Source organism: Ictalurus punctatus, chromosome 25, assembly GCF_001660625.3.
Source record: "Ictalurus punctatus breed USDA103 chromosome 25, Coco_2.0, whole genome shotgun sequence".
NCBI lineage: Eukaryota > Metazoa > Chordata > Actinopteri > Siluriformes > Ictaluridae > Ictalurus > Ictalurus punctatus.
The window spans coordinates 7,935,889-7,962,575 of record NC_030440.2 but is presented as its reverse complement, the minus strand read 5'-3'; the positions used below and the strand labels follow the sequence as shown (position 1 = coordinate 7,962,575).

General features: G+C 35.0%; 2 protein-coding genes across 3 annotated transcripts in view; one reads left to right on the top strand and one right to left on the bottom strand.

Annotated features, from left to right (window-relative positions):
• Positions 1–16,033, top strand: part of fndc4a (fibronectin type III domain containing 4a) — a 28,869-nt gene extending 12,836 nt beyond the window's left edge. The window contains exons 2-6 of the mRNA XM_017455575.3: positions 2,086–2,201; positions 3,769–3,973; positions 8,803–8,892; positions 12,680–12,813; positions 14,973–16,033. Of these exons, the coding sequence (XP_017311064.1) occupies positions 2,086–2,201; positions 3,769–3,973; positions 8,803–8,892; positions 12,680–12,813; positions 14,973–15,014 (587 nt within the window). The 3' untranslated portion in view covers positions 15,015–16,033. The remainder of the gene's footprint in view (positions 1–2,085; positions 2,202–3,768; positions 3,974–8,802; positions 8,893–12,679; positions 12,814–14,972) is intronic.
• A 5,358-nt stretch (positions 16,034–21,391) lies between these two features.
• Positions 21,392–26,687, bottom strand: part of si:dkey-71h2.2 (low density lipoprotein receptor adapter protein 1-B) — a 33,046-nt gene continuing 27,750 nt past the window's right edge. The window contains exons 9-10 of one of the 2 annotated variants that reach the window (XM_017455545.3): positions 23,828–23,860; positions 21,392–21,611 (exon numbers count right to left, since the gene is read on the bottom strand). In XM_017455545.3, coding sequence (XP_017311034.1) covers positions 21,509–21,611; positions 23,828–23,860 — 136 coding nt within the window. In that variant the 3' untranslated portion in view covers positions 21,392–21,508. The remainder of the gene's footprint in view (positions 21,612–23,827; positions 23,861–26,687) is intronic. The other variant, XM_017455546.3, reaches the window with a different exon arrangement.

The window sequence follows — 26,687 nt, the reverse complement described above, 5'->3', positions numbered from 1 at the left end:
GCATGCTTCCTGGAATTGAATCTGTCAATGTACGCTCGCCTGCCTAGGAGTTTGCCTTTTGTGAGACTAATTAGCTTGTCAATTGCCTGCTAAATCATGATAGAGCACCCAGCTGCAAAGCTGGAAATAAAGAGAAAACAGGAATCACTGCACAGGATACAGTGTACAGAATTCAATCAAACTCAATCACAGAATGCAATTCAACCAAAAATACACAACTTGAGCGAGTATTCCTCATGAATCACGTTTATTTTCTTGTTCAACGATAGCTGGATGAGCAGTCATTTTTCAACTTTAGTAAGTATGTACTGGATTACAGCTCATCCTTATCTTTTTTTTTCCTATGTATTCTAAGCATTCACACTTTGAATGAGGTGGAAGAGGAAAATTAAAAAGGGAGAACATCTAACCACACCAATGCCACTGATAAATACAATTGGGAAACAGTTTTTATGGTTGGTTTTGTTTCTGATTGTACCTTTTGGTTTATGGATAGCCATGACTTAAGCAGCATAATAGGACTGGAGAAATATATATATATATAAATATATAAATATATATATATATATATATATATATATATATATATATATATATATATATATATATTAGGTATAACATGAGATTTTGTAGAATGTCTTATTGTTATGGATGCACACGCTGCATTTTCTATCCCCCTCTACTCTTAAAACAACAACAATAATAATAATAATAATAATAATAATAATAATAATAATAATAATAAAAACTGGAAACCTTTGTTCATTTTAATAATCTTAAGAATCCGGTCAGAAAATCAACTTAAACACTTGTGTAACCTGACTCTGAATTTGGAGAACTTTTCCTGCAGAAATATTAACTTTTTAACTTGAGTTGTCAACTCAGAATACAGCTCTAAATGCTTATTAACACAGGGTGTCGATTAAAATGGGTTTAGTGATGAAAACGATCTTCAGAATTCTCGATATTGAAAGAAACAGCAAAATCCCATTATCAGGTTAAAAGACCAAATATAAAGATTAACATTGACAGTATTTTCTAGCTTTGTCGTTGGCTTTTGCTAGTATCAGTCAATCAATTTCATCTCTGACCATCTCTTGTATTCATATTTAATCTTATCTGTAGCTCAAACTGATCAGAGAGTATGTTCAACTGAGCATAACATTTTTAAAATAATTCCATTATTTGTAGTTGTCACTTATTTTCAGTATCATCGATATCAATAAATATCTAAAATACCACTTACTAATCTATCAAATAGTTCAGAACATTAACACTTTGAGGTAAGTTTGTGGAATGTCTTTTCTTACCTTTTTTAGGTAAGAAAAAGGTATTTTCTTTTCTTCTTGATCTTCCTTCCTTCTATGTAGCCTACTTCCTTTACTGATTAGCTTTACTGTAGTTTTTAGCTGATGGTGTTTCCCAATGTCTGCTGTTATTCAGTCCATTATTTTAAAATGTAGTGCAATACTATAAGAATAAAATCACATTTTGAGAAAAAAAGACACAATACAGTATGAGAGGTAGAAAAGACAGAAATTTAAGAAATCTCCATTTTACTTTCTAGCAGCTTTGAATGTCCTTGGAGATTTGTGAGACCTAAGCACCATTTATTCTCATGAAATCCTCAAATTAACAGTCATTTTCACATGCAATGAGGTCTACTGTTTCTTATTTATATAATTTATATATATGGTGAATATAATTTTTAAAAAAAGATAATATAGTATGTAATTAAAGGACTCTTACTTCCACAAGGTTGAAGCTGAATCATCAACTGCACTCATACATGGCATATATATATCACATGTCATTAGTGTTTAATTCTAAATCTTTTACAAAACTGACAAGTAAGGGCCAATATCCTGCACTCAGCTGTTCTGCAGATGAATGTGTGCAGCTCAGAGCTGAAGAGCCTTAATAATAAATTGAGCCATTACTGAATGAAATGAGGTGCATGGCTTTTCATAGCTATAGTCCTTTTTTATGCTGTACACTTCAATCAACTTTAAGGTTGGCAATGGCATTAATTTAAATTAATTTGAGTGGTCAAATGAATAACGTGCAAACCTCCCTGTTTTGTAGACCGCCCACCTGCTCCAGTCAACGTGTCAGTCATGAATCTGAGAGCTGATTCAGCCACAGTGACCTGGGAAGTTCCAGAGGGGGATATCATTATTGGCTTCTCAGTCCTACAGCAGGTAAATACTGTATCACTTTACTACGGTTTTCATGCCATCCATCCAAGGTTCCTTGTAACATATAGTCTTATAATAATAATTATTGAAGTAAGGATGTTGTAAACTGATAAATAAATTGCTGATCATGGCCATGAAAAGAACACTCACTTGTTCACTTGCATGATGATATGTATTAAATATCTATACTATATGGCCAAAAGTATGTGGAGACATGACCATCACAACCAGATGTGCTGTGCAGGCCACTTGAGTTCTTCCACTCCAGTCTTGGCAAACCATGTCTTCATGGACCTCACTTTGTACACAGGGACATTGTCATGCTAAACATATATTTTTATACCCCTTAGCTCCAGTGAAGGGAAATTGTAATACTACAATATACAAATACATTCTAGACAATATTCTGCATCCAACTTTGTGGCAAAAGTTTGGGGATGAACCACCTACAGTATGTGTGTGATGAACAGGAGTCCACAAACTTTTGGTCATATACAGTAATGTATTTATTCTAATACCTACCAATTACAGATTTAATGTCTATGTCCAAACAAACCGATCCGTAGATAGCTAATGTCAGCCAAGTTCACTAGTTTGGCAGTTCAAACTGATGATTATAAATGATCACATTTACTAAAACATATGGCATTTTTTTCTGTTAACAATTTCAAACAGAGTTGACCAATTTCAACATGTACTATAGTGCAATATTGGCAGATCTGTCATGCATATGGCCACCTCCCTTAAAAGAAGAAAGATACCCAGATATCTGACTGGCTATTTGAAAACCAAGTGTCACTCTGTAGGATACAGATATCAGACTGATCAAGCAGCCAAATGCATTCTGTTGCATTCTTCTCCTTCTCTACTAAAGAAATTTATTCAGCTACAGTATGTACCAATTCATGTAATAAACCTTTCAGTACTAAACACTGAGTATAACTTAACATTGCTTTTTTTCAATTTGAGTCATTGCATACTGAGTTCTCTTTGTTATATGTTGCATTTGAAACTGTACAGACTGGTAAGTGCATTCTGCATCTAACCAATAACATACTCTATATAGCAGCTTGCCATGTTATGTAATAAAACTGCCTCCAACTGTGGTAATGGCTTTGAAGATTGGCTTTTTGGATAGTATTATTCATTAATGAAGTACCTCCATCAATCCACTTAATGCCGGGAGACAGCGAGCTTGAACAAACTATCTTGTCCACATTTACTGAGCTTTGGAACTCGCTACTGTACCCGTAAATGTAAGGCATTTATTTTAATGCCACATTGGGCCTCTTAGTTTCAGTTAAAGGAAATCTTAATATTAAAGCATACAAAGACATTCTAGACAATTGTGTGAATATAGTATATTTTCTACACATTAAAAACCAAACCATTAATACAACCCTTTTTTTTTTTTGTCTTTTAAATGTGAGTTGCTGTAATCTGTGCAAGGAGATGTAACAATAAAAAGGGGGATTGTTGAGATTATAACACAAAAATTTATATTATTATAATAATATATCAAAATAAAGAAAGGGCTAATTAAAGGCCACTGTGTTTACTGTGGTTTCAGAAGCAGGATGGTCACATGCAGCGGTTTATCCGGGAGATAAACACCACCAGCAGGGCCTGTGTGCTTTGGGACCTGGAGGAGGAGACGGACTACATAGTCCAGGTCCAGTCTATTGGCCTGTATGGAGAAAGTCAGGCCAGCAAGCGTATCCACTTTAAAACCCTCAAGAAGTCAGACCGCTTCCCTTCCAATAGCTCGAACCAAGGTACTGAAGCCTATGCCTTTAGATTTGTGTTGTGATTAGTGTTTTCTTTTTTTTTTCTATAAATATTCCAGTTTGCGATATTTGTAAGGTGTGATAATGTTAATTATAGCTGCTATAATGAAACATTCCCATAAACAGTAAGAAGAGTCCATAGAACATTAGTTTACACTTTGGATGTGTGTGTATTTTGTGGGCAGGCCTGTGAGACCTCTGGGTTACAACTCAGTCATGGGGGCCTGCACAATCTAATTTTTTTCTTCCTGCTCCAGCACAATTGATTCAACTTATCAGCTAATTACCAAGCCCTTCATAACTGAATTAAGGGCTCCCTATCGATCATTGCGTACATTCAGTCTAAAACTGCTCTGCTTAGTCAAGTGCAATTTGAAATGAACTCATTAAAATGAAGTGATACAAAATTAATTAGAAAGCCTGATTAAATATCATGTCCTAGTAAGTTGTAATGTCAGCAACCCAGTCTGAATTTAATGTGAACCACTCAAAGTTCTTGCAGAAATAAGAAACACGTTTGTCTATTTTACTGACCAAGTAAACTGAGGTTAACAAAGATTGCATAACCTAACAATGGCCCATTACATAAAGCTTTTATTTACAAAATCTATTTTGTTACCAAGTATATAAAAGTAAAAACTGGGCACAAGAGTGTGAGAGAATCCTTCTACAGGTACAGGTCTCTCTGTTCCCTTCTCCTGTTTAATTATAGACAGAGATATCATGTATTTCTACTTCTGCTGTAGTTTCTGATCAGCCTTCTGGCATTCAGTGCAATGAACTTTATATTTAATATCTCGCTGTGCTAAGGAATTGCTCTCAATTGATCCATACAGCTGACTGCATTATCAACTTTTGCTTTGCAATTTGTGTGTGTGTGTGTGTGTGTGTGTGTGTGTGTGTGTGTGTGTGTGTGTGTGTGTGTATGTGTGTGTAAGCTTTGCATTTTGTTTTCTGCCAAGTTAGTAAAAGAGTAGAACAATAACAAAACAATAGCAAGACAAAAGCAGAGCTATTTCTTTTAGAAGTCATAAGAATACTCAAATAACTATATTTATTCTTGCAAACAAATAGCAACCCAAATCACATTCTCTGGACCATTCACAACTTTTTTTTAAATATCACTGTAGAAAAGTATCAAGCAAATTCTTCTTAAGTTAAATAAGTAAAGAAGAAGTTGATGAATGTTGATGGGGGAAATGGAGAATACATGTGGGCATTCAGTCAGTGAATAAGATTGGATCTTAATGTAATTTATTTGGTTGTTTGGGGTCATATCTCTATTAGAACATAGTCAATATTTTGTGAGGGCTGCTTTTATTTCCTCTATGTGGCCAGACTTCCTGACAACATCATCTAAGTGCTTATTTGAAGCTAATTGACACTGCACTTTGCCAATAATTCTCTCTAATAATGGGGTCTTAGCATTAAATAGCCTTCTAAAGGAGAGACCACATTATCCATATGGTTGGGGTTTATATTCAACTAGATACAGTTTTGAAAGAACAAATATTAATGGTCTTACAGTGGTGATTGAAAGTTTGTGAATTAAATTTTTTTTTATATATTTCTGCATAAATATGACCTAGAACATCATCCGATTTTTAAACACAAAAAAGTAGATAAAGTAGATAAACAAAATCCAATTAAACAAATGAAACAAAAATATTATCATTGATTTTTTTTTAAAGAAAATGATCCAATAATATTTGTGAGTGGCAAAAGTATGTGAACGTTTGCTTTCAGTATCTGGTGTGAGCCCCTTGTGCAACTAAACGTTTCCAGTAACTGTTGATCAGTCCTGCACATCGGCTTGGAGGAATTTTAGCCCGTTCCTCAGTACAGAACAGCTTCAACTCTGGGATGTTGTTAGGTTTACTATGCATAAATTACTATGCCTTGTAATTTACTGATGATTGGCATTCATCAAATATTCATACGGGTACAAAGTAAATCAGCATTTCTGAAACTTTTGCATATCTGGTGGAATTTTTTATTTTGGTTTAGCTGACACAAACATTTACACACATCCTTACTAAAATATTGATGAATGAGGCCCATTGTTTTTGAGTGAAGGTACATAAATATAGTGCTGAGATTTTTTTCCTTCACCATCCTCCAGATATTAACAATAAAAAAACAAAACACTTGCATCACCTCAGTGCTAGTTCTTTTCTTTCTTTCTTTTTTTTTTTTTTTTTAAAGATTAGCAAACAGGAACTCACATAAAAGACTGACTTACAAAACTCACTGTTTATACGGATAACGTGCAATCAACTATTATTAGAAATGTACCCATTCGGTACAACTACTGCTATACAACTAGCAGTATTGGACCAGATTGATTATGATGACACATGACACGTGAGAACAGGACAAAACTTGTTTTAAAGCCAGACGTCAGGAGGCCTCATTTGCATAACCTGGCAACAAAAATTGCAGAGTGTGAACTGATTTGCTAGGAATATTGTGCCATTATTGGAAACTGGCTGATGCGCAGATCTCTGACATTGAATTGAAAGGAGAAAAAGGGTTACATTGGTACATCCCAAACTATATTTCATAACTCAGTAAAACAGTGAGCTATCTACAGTAGTGGCGCAGTAGTTTTATGTGCCTTTGGGCTTTTCAATGATGATGCTTTAAAAAAAAAAAAACATTTTGCTGCAGTTTCTCAGCTTTCCCACAGCTAATTTAGGAACAACAATAATGGCCAAACATTCATTCAAGATTTATTGATTTGATGAACATCAGCATTTTATGAACATAAGCATCTGATAAGCATTTTAATTAGTTTGGGAATTAAAATATGCTATTAAATACATTGCTCATTATTTTTCTTATTTATCATTTCATATTCTCACATTCTTCCATGTTCTTAATGCAGATTGCAGAATTAACTGCAAGTTCCAGAATGCATTCTATTAATGCATAGTTTCATTGCTACCCATAGTCTGACTTAATTCAGTATTTTAGATACCCTCTTTGGTGAAATGCTATATTGGTCATGTATTCTGATTCCTATTAGATACCATTGTTCTTTGATATCATTACTGAAAGCTGGGGGAAAACCCTCCTTTTCATTGTTATAAAGAAGGACGATCCTCCTGATTACGGATGGGCGATATAGATTAAAACTATATCACAATATTTTCTGGTATTTATCACGATAACGATATCAGTGATGATAGAAGTATAGTAACATTCACCACTGTTTTTGGCTACAAGTGATATCTGTGACCTTGAGAACCTCAGAAAGACAAACATTGATATAAAACAGAGGCTCTCAATCTTGTGTAACTAAACCCCCCCACCCATTGGAGGAGACCAATATCTATTCTATATAAAATCTATCTATATATTGACTAATATATAATCTGTTTTTGATAGAATGCATTTTTAAGACTTTTATAAAACTATATAACAGACAGGCATGGAGCATGAATAATATTAAATGTTTCTGAACACTATAACTACTTTGAACAAGAGACTAGGCTGTAATAACGTGGACTATTTTACATGTAAAACATGTTGCAATCGTCTTGCGTTCTAAAAACATTCACATATGAATGATGTAAATTGGGATGAAGGGCGCGGGGCGCGTCTCGTTATCCATGACATTGTTAAATCTCTGGCTTTCAGCCCCTCACTGAACAGAGCAGACGCAGAGAGAGGTGTGAGTGCAGCAGGAAAGCAAGACCTCATGCTTGCAGGACAGTACTGCCAACATTTGGAAAGTTGCTAAGCTTTGTCCAAAAAGTCACTAGGCACTGTTTTTTGCACAAAAATTAGCTAAAGGGATCTGAAAAGTGTCTAAGTTGGCAACACTGGTCTGCACTGAGGGCTAGATAAAAGGCAAAAATCCTTGCACAAATCTCAATCTAGTGAAACTAATGAACAGCTGCTTAGTACTGAATAGGTGTCAGTAGGCAGCAAGGCAGCTAGCACATGTTGCTAGCACACCCTAGTATTATCTAAACACCTAAAGTTACTCACTAATTTGCTGCAGCCATTACCATGCTAACTTAAAAACCACCACACATTGAGTATGGCTCCTTATCTAAGTAGATGAACACCTGCAGAGCATTAAGCATCTTTTCCATTTAAAATAGTAAGTCAATTCCTGTGTTCCTAGAGACATGCAGGGAATCTCCTATTCAGCGTCATAAATATTTATCGAGGCAAGTGATGAGAGAGATAGCTTGGTTGTCACTCATTCTGGCTGTTTATCAATGGAGAGCGAGAGTGTTTTAATACTACTCACTCGTAATTGGAAATTGAGGTGATATAAATGATGAATGGCCTCTCTCCGTAATTGCTTGGGCGAAACCATCTTCCACCCATCCTTTCCTTTTCACAGTTATGACAGCCAGCACATAAGAGCCAGTTACATCTTTATCCACTAAGAAAGATCAATTAGATAAAGTGATGCCCTGGACCACTTCCACACAGGATAAAAGATAGGAGGAAGAGGATAGAATGCTAAAGATAATTCATTTAAAATGGGATTAATGAGTTAGACAGATAGTTGGTTAGGAAAGCACTTCTTTAACGCTCTGGGTGATTGGACAGAATGAGGATGCTGGCAAAATTGACCAGTGCTGTGCTACATACTAAAAGCTGATGTAGAAATTTCATCACCAAAAGCCTTAGCCTGCATACAAAGAGCATATTTTAATCTCTTTCTTTCAAAAGTAGAAGGTTATTTGTTGTTCCTCTGGTCTACAATTTATGATATGAAAAAGTTTTGTGCATCAGTTTTCTATGAGGTGATAGCTTAATAAAAAAATCCAATCCATCTGTTTCTGAATTTATAGATGATCCAACTGTTGAAGGTCTGGACAAGTCTAGAAACCTACAAACAGGAGAGATGATCATCATTGTGGTGGTGCTGCTTATGTGGGCAGGTATGGGGTTAAAAATCTAAAATTCAGTCTTTATTTCTGACTATTGATTATGAATTACAGCATCTGGAAGTATTAAAGCATGGACCTCAAATTATTGTTAATTGTCTAGAAATGTTACCTTTCTTAAAAACACTGTAATAATATGGTTTAAATTGTGTCAGGTATTTATAATGATGAGATTTACATTGATTATTTTCCAACCTAATGATTTGCCTAAGAGAATTAACAGAACTCCTCTGACATAAATGCTCCGTAGAGCATCACTGTTCCTATTAGTATTATCCTAACCTATTAGTATTACCCTACTGCATAGCACTGAGTATTTGTTAAAAAGGACTTGTAAGAGGTAATCCTTCATTTGTACTGTACTTGTATCTCTAAGCTGGTGTGACCACCTATTTGTCAAAGGACCTGATAAATCTTTAAAAATGAACAATATAAAGTGCATAATCAGACTGAATTTTACTTTCTCAAAGCATTTAAACAGATAATTAATCTGATATAATTATGCCTGTTACAGTTCTGATTTTTTTTTCTGATGATGAATTATTATACATTGTGATTAAAGATTTAATGTTTTTATGTTGATTTTGATCTATTCATACAATAAACATAACACATATATGCCCATCAACCCCTATATTAGGAACATCTGCTTGTTCATGCAATTTTCTAATCAGCCAATCGTGGCAGTAGCACAGTGTATACACTAATGCAGATACAGGTCAAGAGCTTTGGTTAATGTTCATCAAATATCAGAATGGGGGAAAATGTGACATGGTAGATGATGCTAAAATTGGAAAGTTTAAGTATTTTTAAAAATGCAGATCTTCTGGGATCTTTGCACAGAAGTTTATACTAGAGTTTACAGAGAATGGCACTAAAATAAAATAAGATTGAGTGAGTGACTGAGTATCGGTCAGAAAAGCATCTCAGATGGATTGCAACAGCAGAAGATCACCAGGTTCCAGGAATCTGAGACTGAAGGTGGAACAGGCTCACTGAAATTGTACAGCTAAAAATGTCACCATCTTTTTCCTGGTCAATTTTCAACTATGCTCACCAAAATTAGTAGAAATATATTGGGGCACAATTTGATTGAGCAATTACTGTATATCAGTGAATCGTGTTTTCTAATATGTTCTGTTTGACCTCTAAAATGCATTTATGTGAAACTATATTTTGTTGCATAATTATATGAAAACATTTAATATAAATTATGTCAAAAAATCATAATCAGGATCAACAAAAAGTGATTATGTAATAACTTTGAAAGGCCTAGATACTATAATATAATACACTATACTAAACTATACTACACTACATTACACTATAGTACAGTATACTCTATTATACTATGCTATACTATATTACACTACACTACACTATTCTATACTTTATTACACTATACTCTACTATACTATACTATACTATGCTATACTATACTACTTTGCACTACACTATAATATAATTTATTACACTACACTATACTATACTATGCTGTACTGTACTGCATTATACTATACTACACTACCACTCTTTACAACCATCTCAGATGGACTAGAACAGCAGATGATCATCGAATTCCACTCCTTTCAGCCAAGAACAGGAATCTGAGTTTGCAGGGGGGCACAGGCTCACTGCACTACACTATACTATACTATACTAGTCTATTCTATACTATACTTTACCTCACTATACTATACTACACTATACTATACTAAAATTTATGCTAAATTGTTAGTACCTAATCGTTAGGTGCTAAATTGTTGGATTGTTTAAAAGTAAATACCACATCTGAAATATTATTAATCAAACAGTTTAAGACTAGGGGAAAAACTTCATTCATTCATCTTCAGTAACTGCTTTATCCTGGTCAAGACTGCAGAGCATCCAGAGCCTATCCCAGGAACAATTAATATGTGAAGTGTGAATACACCCTGTATGGGAAACTAGTCCATTGCACATCACCATGCACACACACACCTGAGAAGTTTTTGGGAGGTGAGAGGAAACCAGCAAATCCGGAGGAAACCAAAGCAAAACAAAAGGAAATATAGCTGCAAGCAGCAATTAAGGGGAGCATAAAAAACAACTGTTAAAAAGAGCAATTTTAGACAAATTTATATGGTTTTAGGCAAAATGGTTGAAAAGTCATAAATGCAAATAACTGTTATATGATTTAATTGCTTATCATGATTGACCAATAGGTAGCTCTGTCACCAAATTGATGTGGGGTGGTCAGGGTGGGGTGTCAATGCCACACACAAAGTTTGTTGTGAATATGCAGAGTTGCAGAGTTACAGCCTCAGATTCAGTTTGGCATCATGCCATCATTTTTGTTGATGCGTTAAATGAGAATGGTTTGGTCTATTAAAAAGCGTTTGATAGCTTTTGGCTGGCATAGTCTGAAGAGGATTTGAATCGAATTTTGTGAAAATCGGTTTAGCGTTCTAGGGGGAGTTAAAAAAAGTAGATTTTCAATGAAATTCAAAATGGCGGACAGCAAGTTTGATCAACTATGGCATAATTGATATCGTTGTTCTTGGCATGACTCACGGAATCTATCAAGACCACTTTCATTACAATAGGCAAAATTATTCCAAAGCTATTAGCATTTTTAAAATTCCATTATACTTTTTGACCACAAGGTGGTGCTGTCTCAAAACTTCTTGAGTACCTTCAAGGCATGGTGCCAATGACACATACTGAGTTTCGTAACAATATGCCAATGTATTTGAAAATATTTAGCATTTTACTACAAAATTCAAAATATCCGACATGGGAAAATTGGGTACCGTTTGACTCGGTATGCTGTACCGAATCTAGTGAGAAAAGTGTCATGATTTTTGGTCAACCTGTTCAGAAGTGATAAGCAAAATGAGCCATTTTTCATATCTCATGACCAATAAGTGGCACTTCGCTGAAACTGTGCAGGTACCCTCAGGTCATGCTTGTGATGACAGGTAGTTTCACCTAAATATGCCAAACTGTTGTGAAGAAACAGCCTCATGCCCATTTTGGAATGCTCTTCGTTGAAGTCGTTGATGCACTATACGAGAATAGTTGGGTCTATCAAAAAGCATTTGATAGAATTTAAATCTGATTAAATTTTGGTGAAAATTGCCTTGGAGGAGTTCGAAAAAGTAAATTTTTTGGGAAATTCAAAATGGTGGACAAATTTTCATGACAGAAAATCAGAGGAAAAAAATCTTGTTTCTAGCCCTTATGGTTCAAAAGTTATTTGTATAAATGTATGGTGCAAATTTGAGCTGTTGGTGGCGCTAGAGACTTTGCGATATAGACTCCACCATTGCTCTGGTTAATGTTGAAACTGTCCTCTATCTGTGTGCCAAATTTCATAACTTTCCCGCAAGCGGTTCTGCGGGCTGCCATAGACTCAAGAGCGGAAGAAGAAGACGAAACAGAAGAAGCACCTTAAGTGCTTGGCCCCTAATAATATGCAAACACTTCAAAGACAATAACACAAGCTCAGTATCAAACCAGGGATCATGGAGCTGCGAGGTTGCAACACTACCTGCTGTGCCACTGTGCCATTCAATATAATATTTCCTAAGGGCAAGTTTTATCACTGGTGCTCGCTTACACAACCTCATCACCATGTCTATTGCACTTGCATTACAAATTATTCTCAGAGGTCTCTGCATGGCTGTCTCTGTGAGCTCAATACCTCACAAGGACTCATAGAGACTTTATTGATCTTTGAAGTTCTGTCTCTGCAAACTGTGTGTGGTGCTGAAGCATGTCGATTGCTATCTCCTCTTAGCGGTCATCGCACTGTTCTGCCGGCAGTATGACATTATCAAGGACAACGATAACAGTAACAGCAAAGAGAAGGTGAAGCCGTTGTCTGAGAGGAGCACACCGGAGCACCACAGCGGAGGACTGCTCAGGAGCAAGGTGAGGGAATGTTCTGTTCACGGCAATGGATGTCACAGTGACCCAAGCTATTGTTTTGGATTTTATAACAATTGCTCATCATATGATCTTTTTCATTATTAGTAACAATGTTGACAGAAATAAACTCTCATGTATGGGGTTCCTGTTAATAGTATGTGCATTAAAGACCTGTTTTAAACATGATGTTACCATTTTTTATACCACAGTGCTCTTGAATTCTTGAATCTGATTGGTCAGAAGGTGTTGATTAATTTTCTCTGATTTGAATTCATTTTCTAATTTGAAACACAGGTTTATATTAATGGGCTCATTCGAACACTTTATCATAACTTATTAACAGGGACTTGAGTGGATGCTCCACAATAATCGAAAGCTCATAATATTTGTTTTAAAAATGTAAATGTGGTTATTTAACAATGAAATGTGCATACTTGATATACATTTAGTTAAATAACAGTCCAGTTTCTGCTATGTGAAAGTCATCATGAAAACCATTTTTCACTTTCCAGTTTGTCAGTAACATAAGGATCTGTGGGTTTTATTCACCGTATTAACTAAAAGAGACATAAAGAGAGGATGTGGATGGGAATAACTCTTGATAACTACTATAATAAAAGTCAGAAACGAACTTGTCTCCCAGAAGTTTTATAACATTAAATGTAGCTATAAATGGTTTATGAATTAATTACTGGCAAATTGCTTTAAATAAGAGAAATCAACTTTTTGTGATGTGCTGTTATAGGAAAGTAATAACACCACCCCGCTGTGGATTATGTTACTATAACACTATACCATGCTGTGTTTTATTCCTTAAAAATATTGTTACCTGGTTATTCACTAGTCTGGACAAGATGTGAGTCCAGAACATCAAGTTTCATGTTAGGGAGGTCATCTTAATCTTGTTGCAATATCAGGGAAAAAATTAAAATAAAACTATATTTTTTTTCTGATCCATAAGTTCTTCATCTTTAGGCAACAGTGAAATCATTGCTGCAAAACACATTTCCTTATCAAACTGATCAACTTTATTCTTCCAAGACTGTCTTCAAGGATCAGTTTTTATACTTGTGTCCTTTGCAATACTAATTACAAAGTCAGAGACTGAACAAGGAGTGACTATCATGACTTCTAATGGTTAAACATGTTAAAGATGGTTAAAGATCTTCCATATTGAGTTACAGAGAGAGAGAGAGAGAGAGAGAGAGAGAGAGAGAGAGAGAGAGAGAGAGAGAGAGAACACTGTTTTGGGGTTGTTTATTTTAAATATGACACATTTATTATAGATTTAGTGTTTTGCAAGAACCATGCAATGAAGATGAATGCACATAAGGGCATGGACTGAAAAGCAGGGGGAAAAAAACAGTTCAATATATTGAACCACCAGTAAATTTCAGAGATAACAGTAACGGATAGCTAGCAAAGGCTGACACAATCACCATGTTTGTTAAATTTCAGAAACTGATATATGATATGATACAGATTTTTTATTTTTTTGCTTCATCCCTGGTTTGTGTATTTCTCTCTTATTAGTGATGAGAACAAGATGGTTTTAGCATTGCAAATGTCTCAACATAAAAACTCCAATAATACTGACCTACTTTTAAAGTAGATCATGTACCCAGGAGGAGCAAAACCTGACAATAAAGCCCTTTGATCTTTTCACCATTTCCTTCTTCAGCCTGCAATTCTCTGTGAATGCCAAGCACTTCATCCCTTCTTAAAAATACTGCTGCCTTTTCAGAGTGTCCATGTATGTAGTCTATGCACATCAGTGTGTGGTCAAAGTATGTGGTTATCCTAGGTATAAATTCATTATCGTTTTTTAAAGGATCCAATAAGACATTAACAGCATGTCAGACATAGTGGCATTAAACCTTTCTGTTATATATCAGTGCCTATTTAGTTATGTACTCAAGCAAGTTTTCCTTGTATGCCTCATTGGCCAGTCTCTGAATTAAAACTTCTTTATTAGGCATATCCAACATTATATAACGTTAATATGTATGGTATGGTGTAATCTTTCTTTTCCACAGCTATCTATCAGTGCTGTGGGACAGATCAACCACTCCTTTCCTTGCATGCGCACAAATGATGGTGAGTTTAATGAAATTGGTCCTTTGAGTGATATCTCTTGTTCTTATTTCCCCTGTGCTCTGCAGTTTCATCAGTCTGTGCCATCTATCAACATCATAGAGGTCTAATCGGACGAGTGAAGATGGCTGCTCTTCCCCTTGTTAACATGATGCTACATTGCTGTAATCCTTCTCCACCACAGAGCCAGGATGCCATGTGCAAGGAACCATTAATCGCACTGTCTTCCACTGCAGCTAGAACTTTTCATCCCACACGCATGCTCAATGTGTAAAAAAAGAGAGTCTATTCCTGTAGGGTAACTGTAAATAAAGTAAAGTAGAGCTGTATTAAGGGAGCTCATTCCCACTGCTTTTATGTTCATTCAGTGTGATTGCAGTGCACACTTTTCATTCTGAGATCCTGCGACTACATTGTATTTTTGATATGGTATTGTGTGGTCCTGTGAAAGGCTATTGTAGAAGAACAGTTTTTTGTTTTTTGTAGAAGAACAGTATGATTCCACGTTTGTACATGTGTACGTACTTGCGCATGTGCGTGTGTGTGTGTGTGTGTGTGTGTGTGTGTGTGTGTGTGTGTGTGTGTGTGAGTGCCCCTTTCATAGCCCCTCAAACTGTTGAATGAAGCAAAGTGTGCATTCTGGGACATAATTTAAGTATGCTCTTGTGCCATCATGGCCAAAAATAAAGATGCTCAAAGGCTCAGCACATGTTCCTTCTAAGTTTTCTTAGAAAATACCTATAGAAAGATTAGAAGGAAGTGTCACTGATGTGTCAGATATACAATGAAGGTACATTTGATTTGAATACAGCAGAACTGATTACAACTTGAACAAAAATGCATTGTTTGCACTTAACGTACACACACACAGACACACACATATATATATGGATAGTTTTGGTAACATTTTGCATTAAGGCACCCATAACTAGCATAATTTTAGCTTTGTAAATGTAGCATCAATACACCATAAGTAATGTTAAATATGTAATTAATGCCTTTTTAAAAATAATAATAATGATGATGAAGCAAATAAACCAAATAATATCTTCACTGAGTAATGTTTATTTCATCTGTATATAAAAATGTATCAATGCAGTTCAATTTGAATAAAGCCTGTATTAATGTTTTCAATGGTTAACTGGTAAAATTCATAATTATTGCTGAATGATGGAGTCCAGCATTTACTCCTGGAGACCTGAGTTCAGTTCTTTACCTTTAGTAAAATGTTGTAATTTCATTTCTGGTCATTTTTTGTGGACTTTATATTACAGTATAATATATTCTATTATTGTTAGTCCTGAAAGAAATAATGCAGGTGCATTTAGTAAAAAATAAATAAATGAATAAACACAAGAAGCATTTCTTTTAAGGAACACACACAAGGAACACAAACCCCAAATCAGTCTTGCAATTCCCGAAACATTACTGTTCACTAAGAATTATACTTTACTCATCACCACTTGTATTGGTTCATGATTGGTAAGCTGTTATGTGATTGTTAGTATTATTCGTTTTTGATAACGTGCAATAAATGCTTTGTTAAAGTTCTATGTAAATTATCAAGCATGAATTACTCTAAATTCATCTCTTATTAGTTTGCAATTGGTGATGTGTTATAACAGTAGATTCTGGGGAGCATCAAGTGACCTGCAGTTTACTTTAGGAGCTTAGAAAAACTGAATAAATCACAAATACAACGTGCTCTATATTGTAAAGTCGAGTTTTAGTTATCTCATATTAGAAGCTAAAAAAAAGATGGTCAGTACAGATATATCTGTACTGTTATGGCACATGAAAGAACAATTATCTTATCTTTGATGAAAGATAACGCTATAGAACTTTACCAAAACAATATCTGAATTTTATTTGAAAGAATGAATATTGAAATGTATATGAAACTATAATATGGGACACGCATCATTAGTATGTAATATTCGCGCTTTCAGAAGTCTGCAGAAGTCACTTGACACAACATAAACTCCACAGGTATAGCATATTAGTGCCAGTTTTGCATTAATATGGTGTGAATTTTGATGATTAATTCATGCTCGATAATTTGCACAACATGGACATTTAATAAATTATCACTACATATAAAACTATTGACTAATAATGTGTTTTAGTCATTTAAAAAACGCATCCCCAATTATGAAGTGTTGATGAATTAAATCTAATTCTTAGTCAATAAACAATTTCTAATTTTGGCTTTATTATTTACCAAATAACAAGATTTATATTACTCGCTAATGTGTTCCTTAAAATATAGTGTTACCAAAATATGAATTGATATGTGTTGTTTTGTTGCTTAGTTAAAATTATTTATAGCTTATTAATGCTGAAGTTTGTTTTGTTAATGTTCAATTTTATAGTAAATGTTACTAAAGGGAATCTTAATATACATAAAGCATTACTGATCATTGCAAATTGCTCACTAGCCCCAATGACCTTGATTTTCATATACAGATGTAAAGGTTTTGGTTATATTAGTAGGACTATGTGTGAGAATGTTTCAGTTTTAAACTCAGAACTAGCTGAAGAAATGTTGAAGTGATGTCTCAGAAATATTAGTTAGAATGCATGTTAGTCATTGGCTTGTATATATTGTCTGATAATACTGCGTGCAACACTTCAGCGGTACCTGTGCAAAGTAAAAGTGATTCAACTTATTGCTATATGAGTATTTTAAAGCAATAAATACATATACAGTTTATCATCTTTTTTAAAAACAAAACATTATTTAAACACTACCATGCTTTCAAGAAACTGGCCTTAACTTTATGACAGCCTCTGAAGTCATATATATATATATATATATATATATATATATATATATATATATATATATATATATATATATATATATGAGCTATGTGAATGACTGTACATCAGCTAATGCTTATAATTTATCTACTGTAAATCAAGTTTGGCTACTGATCATAATTTATACAATTGCCAGGATCCAGACAAGAGAGTTTACACATCAAAATTCTACTAAGTTCTCTTCTTTATTTGTTGCTGGGGTTTTTTTTTGTCTTGTTTGAAGAATTATATCTGAAATAATCAGATTTTGCTATCTTCTGTTCTTCTACATTATTAATTACAATAAAGATTACTGAATAATAGACTGCTGTTTGGTTTTGTTCATTGAATATTATGCCACAAATACAATATTTAAATAAAAACAAACTTTTTGAATGATGTTAATGGCAAACTACTGACTAATTTTATGTGTTGACTAATTTGAACAAAATCATTATTCAAATACTGAATCTTATTACTCACGTTTAGTAAGAGCGTTATCTTAAAATTTTTGTGTGAGGCAGGAGCAAACTCTGGATGGGATCTCAGTCTATTACAGGGAACTATGCACCAAATCTGAGGACCTGATGCGTGATTTTGATTTACAGTTGACCCAATCAGTGACAAAAAAGGTCTTATTATTATTATTTAAAGAACTACAACTGTTCACGTTTGGTATTCGGAGGAAACATGGCATTGACCCAGTAGGTCATAATGGACTTGAAACACTTTTTTATTATTATCTGAAATTATGGCTACAGCTGCTTATCTGTCTTTCAGTGTATTTAATAGTTTTCCCAACATCATTCTTATTATGCAATCGATGAGATAAGATTTGTGATATAATGCATTGCTGAACTCTTATATTTTCATTGTCAAGGTATTGGCATGCCCTCCCATCTACTATCACATTCAGCTGTCACTGAATATACTATAAGTTATATTCTATCTACTATAGTAGATAGTTATCTACTATAAACCATTTGGCACCAACAAGTCAATGAGCTGTAATGAAATGAAGTGTGCTGAAGGAACCAGCTGCATGGCCTAGTGGGGAAATTTTGACTCGAGCTGCTAAATTGATTCAACAGCAGAAGTGCACTGCAGGTGACCAGCATGAGTCAGTAAAGATCATACAGTCTGACACAGTCATAAATCTCTCCACCAATTATCACTGCAGCCATCTGGGGAACATATTCGAGAGCTCACAACAGAAACAAGAAGGATGACTCTACATTTGTTTTGTGAAGAATCACTCAAAAGTTCTGCTCTTATTATTTCTGATGCTTTAAAATGTCATGTTGAACAGATTCCATTTTCAACACAATTCTGTACATATATTACATTATCGGTGCTTTATTGATTGATTTGAATACCATATACAATAGGTTACATAATATTGTGTTTGTGTAAATTTAAACTTTGCATAGGTCTTTAAAATAAAAATAGCACCATCAAATGAATTAACCACAGTTATCCACAAAATGTTAAAAATTACGCAGGAAATAATTACTTTGCTCTCCAGCATGTATGAATCATCCCAGTTTCTTGTATTAGATTGAATGCATCATATATGTATAACTTGGATGCATAAAATGCAGGACTCTGCACTGACATGGTGCATGCAAGCTGGTGGAGCACAAGTGTCTTCATTTATACAAAATAAGCTGAAATAACCTGTCATACGAACCATTATGATACACAACCTAATTATTCTAAATATTATAAGACAGACATAAATGAATAAATATATTTCAAATGATTCCAAAATCCAAAACCATATTAAGCCTATACAAAACTGTAGAAAAGGTGGAATACCTCAATTCGGTCTTTCATACTAACAGCAAGCAGGTAACAAAAATAAGTCTAACATAACAATGAAGAAAAATAATTGAGTGAGAAGTAAAACCACCTGTTTGACCTTTTGTACTGCATGAGAAAAGGGAAGAAATTCATCTTTATTGTGCTTCTATTATAGTCTGACCTTGGGAGAAAAAGGACAGAGAAGCAGGTATTAAATGAGGTGCTTTCACTGTGCGGTCAACAGACGGATTTCACATTAATTGCTTTCTGGTGGAAACTGAGGAAAACATTTCATATTTGAAACTATTGAATGGCAAAATAACTATATAACACTATAATGCACATTTGTTTCAAATGAAATGAAAAGCAAGCATCAAATAGAGTTCGCAGAACCCTACCTAAATGATGGGACAAATCTCACAAACTTAGACGCTGCAATATTATAATTACTTGCTGCTATGATTATATATAATGCAATATACATATAATAGCTATAAACACATGGATAATAAACAGTTTCTGAAGGATTTCCATTGGAACAGCTGTGACCCGGCACACCTGAGGCTTTGTCAGTATATTAGTGCTAAAAGAGTGACAGCATCAGAGTAACTGCTATCCTTATAAGAAAAATCTGTCATTACCATGAGCTTATGTATCAGGGATGGGGGAATGTGCAGAAACCACTTTAAACACAGTGTTAAAAATCATCTCTAAGGCTAGTGTAGGGTTGGGAGATATGACTATGAGATAACATCATGATGCACTTGTCTGAGTATTGCATGTGCATATCATCAGTATTGTCAACGTTTTTGTTACTTGATTGTTACTCATTGTTACAAGTACCTGATTGGACATTAAACATGTGACTGAGTGTGTTGTTTTCCCTAGCTAATAACTTACATTTTTCTGTAAATCTTCAAAGAAAAAAACATCTCTAAACTTATAGCTTTTCATAATATGGCTTCACTACTGTTGATGGTGCGTTAACAAAACTAAATGTTGTGATACAAATTGTGTATCACAAAGATGTCCAAGTATTGAGGTAATGATATTTTTGACATATTACCAAGTCCTAGGCTTGTAAAATATTTAGGTCTTTAAAAATGCCAGAATTTATCATACTTAATGACCATTTCAGTAGTACGATCTGAAAAATCAAAGATGCTAGAAAGGTTCTTTGCTGTAAAAGGACCACATTTTTGGTTCTTTAAAAAAACAAAAAAAACAAAGAAGCATTTAACTGATCATTCTTTGACCATTTTTTTTAGTTGGATTCACAATATCATAAAAGCATACATCATATAGAAGGTTTTTATAGTTGGAAATTATTTGTCAGACCCCTACAGTGAAATGTTCATTTTCAAATCTAAAAATGGAATTGCACCTTTAGTTTTGAGAGTATAATGAATTTTTTGTAGTAAAATGTGAATAATAAATGTAATACATTTTCTATATGTACATTTTCAGAAAGGCTGCAAAATATAGTCTGCTGGTGGAAAAAAAACCACCAGCAAATCTGTAAACTTTCAGCGGAGAGCAAATGGATTCGTATGAACGGCTGTAATTCTAATGAACCACATTTTGTGAGAACAATGCAAAATGTGGTTTAGTTGGACAGTATAATAGTGTCACTGAGATCTGCAGCCTTTTCTTTCTAATGCTGTGAAAACATAAATGAATAGATCAGTTACACTAGAAAAAGCTAATTAAATATATGGGGCACTCTTGTTGCTGCCATTTGGTATTATGTGCTTACAGTGCATGATGTATCTTCTACATTTGTAGATAATGATAGTTTTCTTTTTGTCAATGTTTGTGTGTGTGTGTGTGTGTGTGTGTGTATATATATATATATATATATATATATATATATATATATATATATATATATATATATATATATATATATATATATATATATATATATATATATATATGTGTGTGTGTGTGTGTGTGTGTGTGTGTATGTGTGTGTGTGTGTGTGTGTGTGGGTGGGTGATTAATCTGTCTCTTCACTGCTGAGAGACATGCAGTTCTCCTCCAGTGGGCTCACAGCTGCATCCTCAAACACTGTTCTGGAGCAGGACTCTGCCAGTCTGATTCTAACAGAGAAGAGAAAAGCAACAATAACAACAACAACAGCAACAACAACAACAAAAGATTAACATATACAAATGAATAAATACTGGATTCAAATTGAGTGACAACTGATCAAATCAATTCAACTGATATCAAATCAATTGACATGAATATTGTCCATTTAGAGTGCTAATGAAGCTCCCAGAAATCAAAAGCAGTTTAGACATAACACAACCATTACTAATAGCACTCTACAGGGAAAGATGAAAGATGATTATAATTATTACTAAATTCTATTCCTCAATTCCTATGGTGTCCCAAAAAAGAGCCATATTGCTAGTAAGAATAACATATGAGGAGTGAGAACAACAATCTATTAGAAAATCAATGTGCTAAAATGAATTGAGATTTGTTAAGTTCATGATGAACTTGTTAGCTTTAGCTTTTAGTTTGTTTTTTTTAAATAAACATTTGTTTAGGATTTCTAACATTAATGGCAAAATCACTGCATGGAACAATACGTAGAGGAAATAGAGGAAGAGTCCTGACCTGACCCGGCTGTTGCCAAAAACATAGAAGAACTCAGTTTCATCTTATCTCCTCAATACTGGAATTCCCCCAGTGTTACTAATCGGTCCACTCTTGTTTTCCCATATATTCTAAATCACTAGGTAACTGATTAGATCACAGGGCTTCTCGTACAAGTGCTACACTGATGACATACTACATCTTTTTTCCATCCAATGCCCTTTCCATGGTTAAGTCCACCAATCACATCACATCAACCACCAGATCCTGTGGATTTCTTCTTCACAGCATCAAAATACAATCTTTCCTGATTACAGACACACTCAATTGCTCTTACAAGCATTAGTTATTTCCAGGTTTCACTACTGTAACTCTCTGCTTGCTGGTCTTCCTTCATATGCGATATCTCTTTTGCAGATAATTCAGAATGCTGCTGTGTACATGGTTGCAATCTTCGCAGAGTTCTCTCATGCAGCTCCCCTACTCAGGTGAATCCACTGGTTTTCCATTCTGGCAAGAATCAAATAAAACTGTTGTCCTTGTATTCCACGTATCTCTTGTATGCTCTGCACCACATTATCTATGTTTCCTGGTTCAGAACTACACCTGCCTGCCAACACTTTAACCTAAGGGTGTCTGGCATGTCCTTTTCTTGGATGTAAGCATGATCCATGAGCTCTTAATGCATGATCTCATTCCTTGAGAGAGTCTAATAGAGGGATGGAGGAAAGAGCTTCTCTCTTCAATCTAGATACCATCACATCTCCATGATAGTGCTTTGTAATTTGCATCTACTTGCAACTTCTGGATAGCTACTCATCCTTTAATGTTGTTTCTTGGTTTTCTAAATGTACTTATATTATTGCTTATGAATTTGTTATTGTTTGTTTTCTTACTGATTTCTTCCTGCCATTTCTATCATGTCTTGGCTTTCTGAACTTATTTGTATTATTTATGGAATAGATTTGATCATACTTTGATGTTAATAGCTACTAGGGGTTGCACGGTTACTAATTTTTACTAGTCAACCAGTAACATTATATTTAACTCATATTATACTTAAGGATATAATAGCAATTGTAAAATGCACTTGTGTGGATGAGCTGGTCATTGATACTGAAACTGAGAGTGCGCCACACAGTGCAGAAGCTCTTTACAGCTTAATGCTGGGTGGAGGATGCAATATCTACAGTGTCATCTAGGTGGTTTTTCCACCAACTCAGGCATCAGTAGCATCAGAAAACAAATCTGGATCACCCTCTTTGAGCAGGCATGCACAATTGAGCTGACTCTAGCTGAGTAGGATTGATTAATGATCTGCAACCCTTGGCTTTGAAATTGCTCTTTCACACAGTGCTGGTCACAACAGAATGATCTAATTATGGGAGGAATTCTTCAGAAGTGGGATTAAAAAACAAGCACTCCTCACCACTTCATGCATAGTCTTGTGGAGCTGACTGTAGAATTAGCTTCATCCTGTCCGAAATAGGTTTATAGGAACAAATTAGCCCACATTTAGCCTAGTTTCTTCACCATCTGCCTCAGTGTATTTTTCCACAGACCCTACTAGTCAACAGTTCTCCACTTAGCTATGCAACCTCTACCACCTACACCATTCTCACTCTTACACAAACCAGCACTGATCTCTACATTTTCTCCCAGTACAAAATTTGTTTATTCACAATATACAACCCCCCATTACCTCACTTACCTGTGTCCATCTCCTCCAGCCCCATACTGCTGCCTGACAAGTGACAAAGACTGTGTAAATCCATGCAAAATTAGGCAGTAATTACATCACATAATGTCTTAGCTCAAGTGCCTATTTCGAAAACGTCTTAGCTTTTGTGGTATAAGCAGTATAAGTATATAAAAAACACTGAAATGATGCTTTGATTGCTGCTTTACTGAGAGCATCACTACGTGCATTTTCTTTATATTTACGATAGCTGTCTATATACTGCTTGATGACAAAATTAATGAGAGAGAACGATTTGGGCTGATCTCATTTGAAGAGATTTATGCCAGCAAGCTTTTTTACGTCAGTGATCCTGGCCATGTTCCTCATTACATTACAGTAATGACAGTGGGCTCTTGTTGCCAGGGTGAGTGAGATGATTTATACCTGCTGGATGACCAAGCATATTAATGCACTGGCATGACACCAGTGTTGACTGCCACCATTGGCAGCAGTGAACAATATTAATCACTCTGATCAATTACACAAACAGAGTTTCTGTTTGCGCAAGAGGATCCTAGCTTAGTGTGCTCAGCCTCTCGGTCTCACTGTGCATCATCAGCTAGGATTAAATATCTAATATCTAATTAGACTGTGTTCACTCTCCAGGTCCATAAGCTGAGCTGCCTGTGGTCTTGTGCCTACATCTGTGTTAAGGCATGCTAGAACATACCTAATCATTATATTATGGCAAAGGAACCGTATATGAATATCTGGAACTTTAATTTTTTTATACCACAGCATTATACCACAGAATTATCAAATCTGATTAGTCAGAAGATTTTGACCAATCAGCTTGGCTTCAGGTCCTATCACACCACCTCGTGTTTCCGCATCAAAGCCCATCATATTTTATTCCTCCTTTATAAACCCATGCAGCTGTTAAAATACATGGAAAACTATTTAAAAAATAAAATCCCCATAGCCTCTCTCCAAAATCTAGTGGAAAACCTTCCCAGAAGAGTGGAAATTATTATAACAACAAAGGGGGACTAAATCTGGGATGAGTTGTTAAATAAGAACATATGGGTGTAATTGTCTGGTGTCCACATACATTTGGCCATATAGTGTATATTATTTAATAAAATACTGTGACTTATTCAGTAACTACAGTGAAACTAATAAGAATGGTATGTAGTTCTGAGAGTGAGGATTGAAAGTCTGGATATGCTGATGGGCCCTGCAACTTTAAGTAGTTAACAGAGAGAATTTCTGAACCATTTCTAATAAAGCAGTGAGAACGGTTCATCTAAATGACTTCTCCGATAATTTTTTCTGCAGAAGAATGTCATTTTCATTATTAAAAAAAAATTGAAAAGAACATACTTTGGTAGAACATAGACTTTATGTATTTCTTCACAATCAGTAGTTATACATATATAATAAGTAAATTGAATTTAGTATTGAACGCATCAGTAAATATATTTGCAGTGAGTCTATTCACATGAAATTTTCACCAGACATCAGTATTAACTCAAGAAATCCAGAAATATAAAGAATTCACAACATTAAAGTCCATAAATAAAGTTATGTGCAATAAAGTGGAATGATACGGGGAAAAAAGTATTGAACACACTAAGAAAAAGCAGTTCTCCAAGGCAAGGTGAGGCAAGGAACCAGCTGAAATCCGTAAGTAATTATACCCCCTATCTGTGCAAATTAATATCAGCTGGCTTAGTAAATTGATGGTCTGTAAAAAGGCTTTTCGTTACCAAGGTGTCACACAAGAAACATCTAATGATGGGTAAAAGCAAAGAGCTCTCCTAAGACCTTCACAACCTTATTGTTGCAAAACATATTGATGGAATCAGATACAGACGTATTTCAAAACTTCTGAATCCTCCAGTAAGCGCCATTGGGGCCATTATCCACAAGTGGAAGCAACATCATCAACCGGCCATGCACGGGAGCTCCTTGGAAGATTTCTGACCAGGAAGTCAGAAGAAGAGCCGAAGAGCCAAGGACCACTCAGAAAGAGCTCCAGAAACACTTGGAGGCAGCATGTGCCATCGTCACAGAGAAAACAATAGGCAATGCACTCCACTGCTCATGCTCACCCCACAAGATTCCATTACTAAAGAAAAGGCATGTTGAAGCTTGTTTAAAGTTTGCTACAGCTCATTTGGACAAGCTGATGAAATACTGGGAGAATGTAGTCTGGTCAGATGCGAGCAAAAATTAACTTTTTGGATGTCATACTATACACCATGTTTGGAGAAGAAATGACACTGCACATAGCCCTAAAAACAGTATACCTACAGTGAAGTTTGGAGGTGGAAGCATCATGATGTGGGGCTGTTTTTCATCACATGGTACTGGCAGACTTCATTTAATTGAATGGAGCCCTTTACCGGGAGATTATTGAGAAGAATCTGCTGCCATCCACCAGGAAGATGAAGATGAGACGTGGGTGGACCTTCCAGCAGGACAACGATCCAAATCATACAGCAAAGGAAACTCTCAATTGGGTTCAGAGAAAAAAAATCAAGGTGTTAGAATGGCCCAGTCAATCACCTGATTTGAATCCAATTAAACAAGATTTAAAGACAATATATTTAGAAGAACGAGCCAAAATCACACCTGTAAATCAGACTTGCGGCCAATTAATTTCTTCATACAGGAAGCATCTTGGAGCTGTCATTACAAACAGAGACTTCTCCACTAAGTATTAAATAAAGTTTCACTTAGTGTGTTCAATACTTTTTTCCTGTGTCATTCCGCTTTATTACACATAACTTAATTTATCGACTCTAATGTTTGGATTTCTTTATATGTGTGGATTTATACAGTTAACACTGATGTCTGGAGAAAATTTCATGTGAATAGCCTGATT